The sequence below is a fragment of the Streptopelia decaocto genome (assembly GCF_964273445.1).
Source record: "Streptopelia decaocto genome assembly, chromosome: 9".
Lineage (NCBI taxonomy): Eukaryota > Metazoa > Chordata > Aves > Columbiformes > Columbidae > Streptopelia > Streptopelia decaocto.
The window spans coordinates 14786402-14799530 of record NC_138664.1 but is presented as its reverse complement, the minus strand read 5'-3'; the positions used below and the strand labels follow the sequence as shown (position 1 = coordinate 14799530).

The 13129-nt window shown below is 37.7% G+C and overlaps 1 protein-coding gene across 2 annotated transcripts in view; it reads left to right on the top strand.

Annotated features, from left to right (window-relative positions):
• Positions 1–13129, top strand: part of MYO1E (myosin IE) — an 85889-nt gene that overhangs the window by 51889 nt on the left and 20871 nt on the right. For both annotated transcript variants that reach the window (XR_014184861.1, XM_082061059.1), the window contains exons 11-18: positions 883–963; positions 1344–1430; positions 2658–2744; positions 3774–3941; positions 4688–4773; positions 5374–5455; positions 6250–6356; positions 9951–10049. Coding sequence is in view for 1 of the 2 variants with exons in the window: in XM_082061059.1 (XP_081917185.1) it covers positions 883–963; positions 1344–1430; positions 2658–2744; positions 3774–3941; positions 4688–4773; positions 5374–5455; positions 6250–6356; positions 9951–10049 (797 nt within the window). In the remaining variant the exon portion in view is untranslated. The remainder of the gene's footprint in view (positions 1–882; positions 964–1343; positions 1431–2657; positions 2745–3773; positions 3942–4687; positions 4774–5373; positions 5456–6249; positions 6357–9950; positions 10050–13129) is intronic.

The following is a 13129-nucleotide window of genomic DNA, read 5'->3' as shown; positions in this document are numbered from 1 at the left end:
CAGTGGGAGCATGACCACAGATGTTAAATACTGAATGTATGACAAATGCTACACTTTCTTTGAAGCAAATGAGCTGTGCTTTCAGCACTAAATTTGCTTAGTCTCCTGCCACAACTGTCCCATATGATATTATGACATCTTCCTGTCAGCATCCAGACTGCTCTGAGTCGTTGTCTCATGTAGCTGAGAATTTCTGGATGAGCAGAATTAGTGAATTAGGGTCCCCTGCTCTCTTACCCCACTCTCCTGTGAAGAACACCTTCAGCATCCCAGTGCTGTGGCATTGGGGCAAATGGTCAAATTCCATTGTCCGTGCTCAAGTAGTCTCTTGTTCAGAAGGAGACCCCGGGCTGGACTGGTGGGGTAGAAACCTCGCCTTTGGCCGCAGCTGTGGGCCAGGTGAAGCAGAACAGTCCTCTCTGTGGTGACACTGCCAGTGTGTCCCCACAGTCGCCCTCATCATGACAGGTCTGTAATTACCACTGTGTGCCTGCACCAGCACTGACACTGCAAAGTAGAGTAATACAGAAATGGGTGGAAAGATTCATGGCACTATCTGCAAAATGCATCAGACTTAAAGCTGTTACTTTTTTTGTTAGCTCCTTTTCTTTAACTGAGCCAGTTACACCAAAGGAGAAAGGACAGCAGACCCAAAGGCTCACTAACCTGGGAAACAGGATAGTATGTTGTTCATTTCCTAGCTGTTAATAACAGTTTATTTAAAAGTGAAAGTAAAATACCCTATTACATATATTTGTATTCCATTCAAATAAGTTCTTTTTGAAGAAACCCAATGCTTTTATATAAAGATCTAAGGATATGAATATATCTTTTAAATATGTAAACCACACTTTGTTTTACATTTTGTTTCTGTTTTATTAGTCTATTAATAAGGCTATGGAGAAGGACCATGAAGAATATAACATCGGTGTCCTTGATATTTATGGCTTTGAAATATTCCAGGTAAGGCAATGCAATACGCAGGGTTTAAGCACATCTGACCTGTGAGGTTTTTGTTATTTAGAGAGGGGAAAAAATCCAAAACACAAAAAAAAGAAAATCCTGTGGCCAGAATAAAAGCAAAAAATCCCCAACCCAGCTTCCTGGACACTGAGTTCTCACTGGTAATGTCTCACTTAATAAACATGAATTATTGAAGAAACTTCAAAGAAACTAGGTCATTGATCTTGAAAGAAAGATCTGAGATTACACAGGATGTCCATAAAGTCAGCAACCCATCCATCACTGAACATGTTTCTTTGAAGCTTATTGCCAGCATAAGAACTAAGAATTATTGTATATAAAGCATGAGACTGATTTTTAAATTGTTTCCTTTTCTATAGAAAAATGGTTTTGAACAGTTCTGCATCAATTTCGTTAATGAAAAACTACAGCAGATTTTTATTGAACTGACACTGAAGGCAGAACAGGTAACCAGACATTTATTATTTTTGAATTCATAAGTGAGCTATGAGTTTTTTAGTTGGTGGAAAAACTGAGGTTTCATCATCTATTAACAATAAGATTTGCCTTGTTAAGCAAGATAAAGAAAAAAACCCCCTTTGTTGGCTAACCCTAAAACTGTAAACCACATCAGCTACAGACATTTATTCTGTGATACAGTGGTATAGAAGTGAGTCCGTCAGACAGCGTACTAATGCAGTCATATGACTGCCCAGACTGCTGCATATTCTGACTCATTGACAGGAATGGAAAACTGCTTGGTTCCATTCCTGTGCTTTTCTTGGACATGACACAGTTAAATGGGAATACTTAATTTCCTCCACACCATTTTTCTTTTTTAAAAATATATATGGCTATATGAATGAAATAGATTACTGAGCCAAATGCAAAAATACTTCTGAAAAAATATTTGCAGTTCTCTGCCCATAGTCTTACTGCAAAACCTCACTATACACAAATGTGAGCTACTGCACGGGAGGGCAGGCAATGCAGCGGAGACAGAGGCATTGTCTGCAGCATGAGCTCAGGCCTGGCACCAACTTCAGGACAATGTTTTCAAGAATGCACTTACACAGTTGCCTTTGTATAAACCTAACTGAGGATTGCAGCTGAGCATACAAATGACCTGCTAGATGCAGGCAACTGAGTGCATCAATTCAATCAATTTTTAGTATCATGTTTTTCCCCAGACAGTGTCTAGGTGTCTTTATGGTTGCCATAATTGTGTACAGAAATACAGAGCTGTGTCTCCATTTCACATGCATTTCTAAACGCATTGGTTTTGGGGATCTGACCCTTGATACACCTGTCACTATCGTTACTTTTAAAATAGATTAGGATATGGATGATGAGGTGCACTGTCAAGATACTGTAAAAGTCACATTGTTAGTATTTGCAAAGTGCTTTGACAGTGAATGCACTGCTGAAATATTCTTGCTCTCCTTAGTAACTACTCAAGGGCTATGAATGACAAAAGAATGTGTGGGGAGAAGGATTCCAGTTCATCTCTCAGGCAGCAGAGAGCTGGATTTAACTATCATTAGGGTCATTTCTTCCACCTTCCCCCAGTCACACGTTTGACAGGTCTTTCTGAACACAAGCAGCGCCGAGTGTGTCTGTATGTAGTGCATTGTAAATCTAGTGCTGCGTCCACAGTGCAAAGGAATATTTGCGTCTTTCTTTTCACTTAACAGGAAGAATATGTGCAAGAAGGAATTAGATGGACTCCAATTGATTACTTCAACAACAAAATAGTGTGTGACCTTATAGAGAACAAAGTGGTAAGTATTTAGAACAAACAGATGGAAAAAAACAAGATTATCTTTAAAATAATTGGGCAACTGCTTTGCTGTCAAGAACATTCATAGGAAAAATGCAAATACTGTTGTTCAGTTACTGAGTCATACTAAGCCTATATATAAATCTTATATAACATGTCTTATAAGAGCTCTAAGATATATGTTATCCAAGATATTGACCAAAAAGAGAAGCATAAGATAGCATGACTGGTGTGTGACTAAAAAAAATATAAGGAGTGAAATTAAACTTGTTTTCCACCTAAATTTATCATGAACTTCACGACATATTCTGTATGTCGGATGAGGCTCTCTGTGTCCCTGGGAAGATATAGTTCAGTTTGGGGAAGCTACAGCACTGGCATCCTTTGTGGTACTGTTGCAAATAAAGCGAAAACCAGTGAAGAGGAAGCATTAGGAAGTGTTGGAGATAAAAGAAATTTTGTGTCTTTGCTGCACAGAATGTTCTGCAATTTTAAGTCTTTATGTTCTAATTTGAGGTGACAGCAAATGTTGAGTTGTCCTTTAGGGCAGAAGTAGGTTGTTCTTCAGCTAGTTCTTTGTCCTCACGTAGGCCAGATAATTTTAACAGCAGGAAGAAGACAGGTTTTCTGTCACAATCTTAGATATTTTGCTGTAGATTTGTCCAACTACAGCATGTGAATTTAAGTACTTACCTCAGACATACATTTATGTTTTGGTGGAATGAGAAAGTAGATTGCTTTGTGGAGGAATTAAAAACTTAAACGTTGGGCATTTTGGTGGGTTTTTTTGTGTGTTGTTTTTTTAAACAGCAATCATTGTTTTCTCCATCATTTCCTACTGTCACTATCATTACAAAAGTAGTGTGTCTCAAACTATTTACATGCTGTGTACAAATGAATCTCTACTATGAACTCTACTGATGGAGGGGGAATTCTCCTTGCTCGAACTTTGCTCTAGTGTTTTTGAAACTGGCATAATAATTTTTTCCTGACTTTTTGCTGTTTTTGTTATTCTTTTCCAATGCATTAGAATCCCCCAGGGATTATGAGCATTTTAGATGATGTGTGTGCTACAATGCATGCAGTGGGAGAAGGAGCTGACCAAACACTGCTTCAGAAACTTCAGATGCAGATTGGGACTCATGAACATTTCAACAGCTGGAACCAGGGATTTATCATTCATCATTATGCTGGAAAGGTAATATGGAAAATCATCACTGAATTCTGTGTAATGTATTTATAAAGAAAAAGAACAGTAATGAAAGGGAAGCCATGTAGAGGGCTGTTTGTTTTCAAATAGTCAGATTATCTCAGGAGATGGTGTCCACCTTTCACAACGTAGGGAGCTTAGAACAAATATGCCCTAACGTATGTCCTTTACTTAGGAGAGATGAGTTTGGGCCTTGCTGCTATCAAACATAGTTACCGGAACTTAGTATTAAATGTAATAAGTAAATGCTCCTAGTTTTTATTCATTATCTTAATTGCTGGTTATATTAGCAGAGAATTTAAAGAATTCAGTTATAAAGATGATCTGTAGGTGATGATATACTAATAAAACTGGGAACAGAATGTACAGTTCAGTCTCCTTTGGGTATATTTCTCAAACTATTCATGATTTCCTGCAGATATCGTTAATAACAGTAAACCCATAATATGCAAAAAATTTTCTTCGATAAAATTTCATATTAAATTATGTCATATTTCATTCACTAGCTCCATAACAGTCTTTTCACTGAATTGAAATATGTGGATGAGATTACTTTCTTGTGAAAGAGTTAACTAATAATATATGCAAGGATTTAGTGATCATTGTAGTATCTTTAGGTTATACCAGACTAGCCAAAAAGTTCAGAACAGCTACTGATGAGGACAGGATTTCAATTTTCTTCAATTATTGGGTTCTCAACTTACCACAAACAATCAATTTCCACCTTGGCCCAGGTATCTTATGATATGGATGGATTCTGCGAGAGAAATCGGGATGTTCTTTTCATGGACTTGATTGAACTCATGCAGAGCAGTGATTTGTACGTAAGCAAAACTTGCTTAAAGCTAGGAATAATGTGTTAGTTCAGATGGATGCAGGGGGCCTGACTGCACCCCTTTGCAACTTGTGAACTCATTTGCATAAAAGTGGGAATAAAGCATTGCTGCAGTAGAATAGTGTCATTTGCATTATATTGACCTTCATTTTCTGGAAATCTGAAAAAGTAAGGTACTGCAGTGTCACAAGCAAATGGTGTAATAACCGCCATTTGTTTTGGCCTCAAACAAGGTCATCAGTGATTTCGCATTCTCTCAGAACAGGCACTGTTTTAGCATATAAAGTAACATTTTGTTGTTATGTATTTTAATTAATTGAAGCTTACTTTTTAAGAAGTGCGTGTTTCTTCCAGTCTAGAAGTCTGGTATCGCATCTTCCAAGGCTCACTAAAATAGCAAGGGATCTCTACGAGTAATGAAGCTCATGGAAAATACTAATCTTAAAATAGATTTGATACAACTCCAGATTAATAGAAATAGCTATTTATATTCTCCTCAACTATCAACTTTTACAGCATATTCCTTGATATTCCTACATTGAATTGTCTTTCTATGCCAACATTATTTTATTGATTCTTCCCTAGGCCTTTTATAAAGGCTCTATTTCCTGAAAATCTTCAAGTGGACAAGAAGGGCCGTCCTACCACTGCGGGCAGTAAAATCAAAGTAGGTCTAGTTTTGCTGTGTTAGTATGTGCATATGCGGGTGTGTGTTTGTGTGTGGATACCTAAAAATAAAAGTTGTCTGTCCAGACATTTGTAAAGGTAGGCATCAGGACTGTCTTTACTGCGAAGCGATACATTGTTTCAGCTATTAGAATGGTGTTTTGCCCAGCATCACTGTCCATTAGATGTCTTGTTCAGTGGCATTCTACAGCAATGAATTTTCCAAATGAGCAATTGACAGTCGTGATAACAGTACTTGGTGTGTTCCGGCCACTTGATGTCCTACAATTAACTACAGATAACTGGTCTCCTTTATCGTGCAGCAGTGAGGCAGCACCTGATCCAACGCACACAAAGTCAACAGGAGTCTTCCTATAGACCATAAGGTGCCTTGAATAAAGCAGCAAGTGTTAGAAGGCGAGCATCTTTTTGGAGGCTGGCTGTAAAATATATTCTTAGATTACACATTTGCAGACTTTGGAAATCGATATTTTATCAGCCTCTTTCCTCCCATTCCGTCCTGACAGTCAGGTCCACCTGATGCATTCCTTGTCACTCCATGTTTTTATGTAACAGTTTTATATAGTATTATATAGCTGGAGGTAACGGTGCCTTCTATTACTGATTGTTTTTTTAATGAGGTGCATATTATCCCAAGACACTTTGCCTGAGAAAGACCAAAGTCAACTGGATCCTGTCAAGTGAATCATCAGCAGATGGCTGATAATTTTAGAATTCTCTCACAGGATTTACCCTGTCCAGCTCAGATCCTGTTGTTTTCCCTTAATTTTACAGAAACAAGCAAATGACCTTGTTGGCACCCTGATGAAGTGTACGCCCCATTACATCCGCTGCATCAAACCAAATGAAACAAAGAAGTCTCGAGACTGGGAGGAGAGCAGGTATGGCTAAGCAGAGTATGTGATGAGAAACAGTCAAAAAAAGCCACAAAAATTCCTAATTTGTAATCATACTACCTACAGACAAACAGAACTAGCTACTATAAAACTTCAGAAATGAAATCTGGGATGACCTCTCCTATACTTTGAAGATAAGCTGTGGTCACTTTGTCTAAACCAGCAATTCATATATGTAGTTCTTGGCTTTTCTCGTATCAGTTATGAATAATCAACATTTGCCTAACAGTAACACAATGGGTATATTAAGGTTTCTTTTTCACTTGACTTTTAAGTTTCATTAGCCAGCTCTTCAAAGAGAAGTCATTAGAATATCATATCAGGTGGTTATATAGACATTGAATAGATGTGTAAAACATCAGCTTGGTTTCTCTCATCTGTTTTGAGGCATCTTTTAAGTACATGATGCTTTATAGCATATTCCTGTTATCTGAAAAAAGATGCTCTTTTTTCACTGAAGCAGGTGATCAGTATGGTATGTATACTATTTGAGGTCCTAATATAGATAACATTTCTTACTATCTACCAACTACTTTTGGTATCAGTAAAAGTGCTGATAAAGCAAGTGGTTAATTTTATCACAGTGAAACAACTCCTCTGATAAAAGTCTGATAAAAAGCATTCCTGACCATATCAACACCACACCAGCATTCATTTCCTGCCACTTGACATGCAGATGTAGAGCACTTACAGAAGCCGCAGTTGGGACTGCACTTGGAAGTGCCATTTGGGTCTTGGCAGTAAACGCAGACCATCTTTCTCTAGCCTTTCCACCCCTGAAACTCCAACTATGCAGCACTTCATTCTCCACCGATACTGGGGGCCAAAAGAGGAAAGTAAATAATCTTGGAAAAAGTATGTCTAAAACTTTCACCTGTAAGGTAAAGGGCTTTTAAAATCAACCATTTACATATTGGAAGACAAGCCTGTTGTTGTGGAAGGTGTTGCTAGGAAACCAGTGAAACAAACAAACAAAACCATAGTCCTGAGAAAAGGCCAGCTTTCAGGAAACCCCTTTTGGAGCAAAAACGGGCAAGGTTTCTTCTTGGTTCTCCTGTAATGAGGATGATATTTGGCAAATGCAGCAGCCACTGAGAACAAATGAAATACCAAGGATTGTGTACTCAAACTCAGACACAAGTAGAAGGAGTTCTTATAATGGTAATCCTTCATCTCTCTTTAAAAATGCTGATGTTCTCTCCCATTTCAAATAATGATTTCCCATATATTATACTGGGACCCCATGTAGGCTACCACTGTAACAGTTAGTGACATGTCCAGGGAAGAGAAATTTGTACGTGTATGACAAATGAAGCTTGAGTTTAATTTTGTCATTTTGTGATTTAACTGTGAGAAAGTTTGTTGTTGAGGGAAATACAAAAACTGAGTTTGTGATATTTTGCTGGATGTTGGTTTAGGGCTTTTTGTTTTCTTCTGTGATCACTTAATACCGCAACAGCCAGTGTGATGGGCACAGTATATCTACGGTGCGTAGTAGTAGCCTGTTACTAGACAGTGAAAATGGGAAAAAAAACCCTTCACAAAGCCTGTCTTACTTCATGCTCACAGAAGCCATGTCCCTCCAGCTTTGTACTGCTGTTGAATAATTCCATAATATTTAGCACTGAAACATAGACCTTGTGTAATATTTAAACCTTGGATAATAGCTTAGTTATTCAAAAAATTGGGGTGTTCTTGAAATGTGTTTTTGTTCAGGTCCTGGCACAGCCACTTGGACTTGTATTCAAAATTGCTGCATTAGCTGAATTCCCAGACCCTGACCTGCTTGTGGTTGATGCCTGGAAGGAGATTTTCAGTGTGCCTTTTCTCAGAAAGAAAAGGAAAAACAGAAAAATGTCTCAAATTCTCTGTTGCTGGACACTAATACTGGCAGGACAGTAAGAAAGTGGGAGGAATACTGTTGCTCCAGTGCATTATTCCAGATGTGAACAGGAGGGAAAGCTATAAACAGGAAAATATATTTTTGTCCACCAACTTTCTACTGTACCAGAATTCTTGGAGTGGGTACAAAATATTCTTTATTCCTTGAACACAGCAAGATTAAAATGTGCAGTATTTTTATTATAAGCTAAAACAGTGGTATAACTTAAAATATCTCTCACAACTGCTCTTTAAAAAAAAGGAAATAACTAAAGGGCTTTTGTCATTTGCAGCATGGGATTTCAATTTTTTCCCCTTTATACTATGAGTCATGAGAAAAGAATGTCTCAACCAAAAAAAAAAGGGGGGGAAAAAAATCAATGGGCAAAACACTTCATATTGAAATGTAACATTTCAAAATAGGTACAGAAATAACATTGAATCAACCAAGAGTTTTTCAGGATTTGAAAAATCTTTTGTAAAAATCACAAAATAGTAAGGCTCACTTTTTTCTATTACATATAAATAAATGCTCTTTTATAAACTTGCAGAACTCAAAGTCTTAACAACTCCTATATTTCTGATTGAAAGCTAAAGCTTCTATAATTTGCCCTCTAAAAGAACAGCAACAGAGGCCCCTGAACAGCACATTTCAGTTAAAAACTGACATTGCCTCTTCCAGCCATGACTTAGATGAGGAAATGAAGGACATGCAAAGGAAAGCTGCAGGAGTCATACATTTTTAAGGAAGTAAACTGAAATTCTTCAAATCAAAACTCCAAACATTAACTAGTAGACTAGCAGGGTATGTGAGAAGGAACATCAAATAATGTACCACAGCTCCAGAAAGAGGAAAAGGTGCCAGAAGGAAGCCGCCTTTTTTTTTTTTCTGCTTGTTGTTCTTCTGCTTTGAGATTCATGTGGGCATATTTGTTCCCTTTTTAGCACCTAAATGAACATGTTTTGCATGAGGGAACTGTAATGGTGTTGTTTCAGTTCACACATGCAGCAGAGTCCTCTTTCTGTGGGACTGGTACCAGCTGGGTTGGTGTTTGTCACTGAAGTGTGCCATGGACAGACGTACAGGCCTGCTTCAGCCAGTCTTGTGCCTGCCCACAAATCCTTCCTGTGCAGCATGGTAACGTTAGGATGAATGCCAGCTTTTCAGGAATATACTGGCCTTCTCATTCTTTGTGTAACGGAAGTGTGGCATCTGGGGTTTTCTCCAGCATCAGATTTGGTCCCTTTTCCAGAACAAACAGAAAAGAGCTGCTGTCTGCTACTGTTGATATTTGAGGTTTGTAAAACATAGGTGAAACCTACAACAGAAGAACATGAAACTATTTCCTGCACCCTTAGATACCAACTATGCAGGTGTAATTGTATAGGTTGTAGTTATTTAGCCTTTTATGGGTAATAATGATAGACAAGAAATTTATACACAACTTAGATGGGAAGTTAAACTCTCTAAAAATGCTAAACTTGCTACATACATTTCAGTAATATAGTCTACCTGCCTTTAATATTTTTCCTACCATGCAGTGTGCATGGTAATGCCCAATAATAGATTCATGTACCTGTGTATGAATTTTAGAACTCAATAGTCTGTAAACATGATACAGACTTCTAAGAATACCTCAATCTACAAATACGCTGAAATAAAATGGATTGTAAATCTTGCACTGTTTTTCTCCGCAGGGTAAAACATCAAGTGGAATACTTAGGTCTGAAAGAAAACATTCGAGTAAGAAGAGCTGGCTATGCCTACAGGCGGGTGTTCAAGAAGTTTTTGCAGAGGTAGGGCAGTACTCCTTTTGAACTATTACAGCACAATTGTTTACATGATGAGGAGGAAAACAAGAAGCTGCAAGTTTTGAAAGCTTCTCATTTCCCACTTACCCTTTTTCTCCCATTTACCTTGCTCACAATCTAGGTTACACAGAGATTTCTAACTGTCTTAAAGACTGGCTTTATGTCTTTGAAAGGCTCTTCATATTTCTGTAAACCTGCATAAGAACTCAGTGCTTTTTGTAGTGTTATAGGAGGGTTCCTCAAAGTTAGAGAGTTAGGGGAACTTAAGAGTTGTGAGCTGTAGAGCCTGGAACCTGAGTGCCTAGCTGCCAGCCTTTGGAAAATGTTACTGCTCTTGCTCACCCAAGGACAGAAGACAGGTAAAGAAAAACATGGCTGCCATTCAAATGTAACTAGTGACCTTAGCTGAAGTTGCTCCTTACATCCTTCCCCTGGTGTTCTAGCAGCTGGGAATGGTTACAACTTAAACCACTGCAGCTGCTCACTAAATGAAAGCAAGTCAGAGCTCTGTACCACCAATCCTTTTTTTAGTGTCTCAGGATCAGCTGCTAAGGTGATTAACTACCTCCACTAGCTAATTAAATCCTCTTAAATAAGAGTAATTTCAAGATTTATACAACATTTAGATCGTGGTTTTTAGAAAATTGAGACCTACAGCTAATAAATGCCCAAACTGGGGAATTACATGACAAATCAGATTTCGTTGGAAGTCTTTGTGTTGTGTTTGAGAATATAAAACAAAAAACCCAATAAGTTGTTGCAAGGAATGGAGTATAATTAATCAGACAGCTCAGAACAAAGCCATTGATAGTACTTCATTAAAATGCGGAGAAAGTTCTAACCAATAGACAGACCTAAAATATCTTCCAAGTGTGAATTCAATTTTAATTATGGAACAATTTAAAAATCCATTTTTCTTCATGATCTTCAAGCTCAGACATATAAACATGATATGCTTCAGGTTGCATTAGTTAACAGAGTCTGTTGCTGACGCAGAATAGCAGGTTAATAATGTGTGTTAAGTCAAGCCTCCACAGTTGCAGAACACTGCTTGTGAGGGCTGTGCAGGTCTAGATATCTGCCTGAGAGGTCTGCACAAGGGAAAGCTACCTGGTACTTGTAATAGATTTCTATGCTTTATCTGTAGACATCCACAAGCAACTGAAACCATTTGTTACGGGATTAATCCAATTCTTTCAAATTAGTCTTCTTAAATGTAAGATTTTTTATGAGTAAAACTCTTCCTGCAACCTTTCCATTCACAGTTCTGTAGCATCCAGAACAAGCTGTGTTCTGACAGCCTGAGTCAGTGTGAGTAGACGGGCCGAGGCATGGGATGGCCAGGAAGTGCATGCTTGGACACTTGTTTGCATTGGGAGCTCCTTGGCAGCTCCAGTAAGTGGAAGCTGAATAGACTTTTATGTACTTTTATGTACAAAGTTTACATTTGCATGCAAAAAGCCACAGTCTCTGAAAAGGCCTATGTGTTTCAGAGCATAACCAGTCTGAAAGCTCAACTCCATACTCCCACATTTAGACATAGGACATAATTGCTCACTCTAAATATATAATAGGTAACTTTTGGGGGACAGTCATGACTTGAAATTGTTTCAGAAGCATTTTAAGATCACAGGACTTGTGCCAAAATCCCGTGTAAGATCAAATTACACAAGCTTGAAAAACCTAGATATATGTATATTGATATGACCAGTTTAATGAGAAGCATGCGTAAGTACATTAAAGTGCTATTTCTAAACAACAGTGAAAAATGATGGAATTGTCATGTTATAAACTTGTAAAATTCTTAATTGGTGTATGTTATAGAATAACCTGTTTCTTCTGCCCTGTAGCGTTGTCACACCAGTAAAACATATGAAGTTAGAGTTAATGGAAAAGGAGAATTTTAAATGTATTCTTATTTTGTAACCCAAGAGCTTTACTTATATTAAAAGGTCTTAAGTCATGTTTTTCCTTGTGCCCTCCTTTACAAATTATTTCCTACATCTTCTGAGCTGTAACTTGCTGAAATGCAGCATCAAATTCTGTTGTGTGGAAGGTAGCTGTTTCAAATGCTTTTCTTAACATCAGCTTCCTTAAATTCAGGCTTGCTTAGGCCCACCTGTACAACTATACTGCTGGCAGTATGTGGTGAACCTGCAAAAGAGGCTGTTAATTAACTAAGTTGGGAGTTACTTGAATTTACAACTCCATACTAGGTTGCATCTGTTTATGCTATAATACTGATAAATTACATAAATATAAAAGCATACACATCAGCCGTAAACATAGTTATGTATAATATACTTCTATATTTAGCATGGTAGAAGAGCTACTTTGTTACACCATCAGTCCTGAGCATTTTTTAACTAATAGTAGATTTAAACATAACAGCAGCAGACCCTTTTGAATCCTACTGAATTATTCATAAGTTAACTTTCCCTTTCATATACTTGCTATTCAGAGTTGTTTGGTTTGTGTGGTGTGTTCCTGTTAACTGTTTGCTATTTTTCTTTGTGTGGTATTGTTATTTAAGTTGCACGAAACTGTTTCTGCTTCCTGGCTGGATAACATTTTAGATATTACAAGAACAAGTAACGAACATTCTCTTAATTGATTTTCTAACAATTACCTGTGTGTTTTTTTGAGAAAATTTTATTAGGAACTGCTTAAATCTTCTTAAGAAACAAGAACTTTGGAATTACAACAAACTGAACTACATACTTTTTTCATTAGTTGAATAATTTTACTAAGAAGTTTGTATAACTCAAGTACACTTAAGGCATTTAAAAAAAAGTTGTCAAGAGTAAAGAAAATAAAACATTTTGGGGAGAGTTTTGTCACATCTTTAGCTGTTCTCCAGTCTCATAGTCAAAGGAATCTAAATAGCTTGTGCTAGAGAGGTTACTTGTCCATTGACATGCTGAGGCCGCTAAAGCCCATCAGTGCTCCTTGGTGGGCAGTGGAACAAGGCAGCTTTGTAACTCCAGCCTGGCAGTTCCAAAAGCCCAAGTTAAGCCTGAAAAAGTGTGAAGTTTAAAAGGTACTGCAACCAAGCATCCACCTCA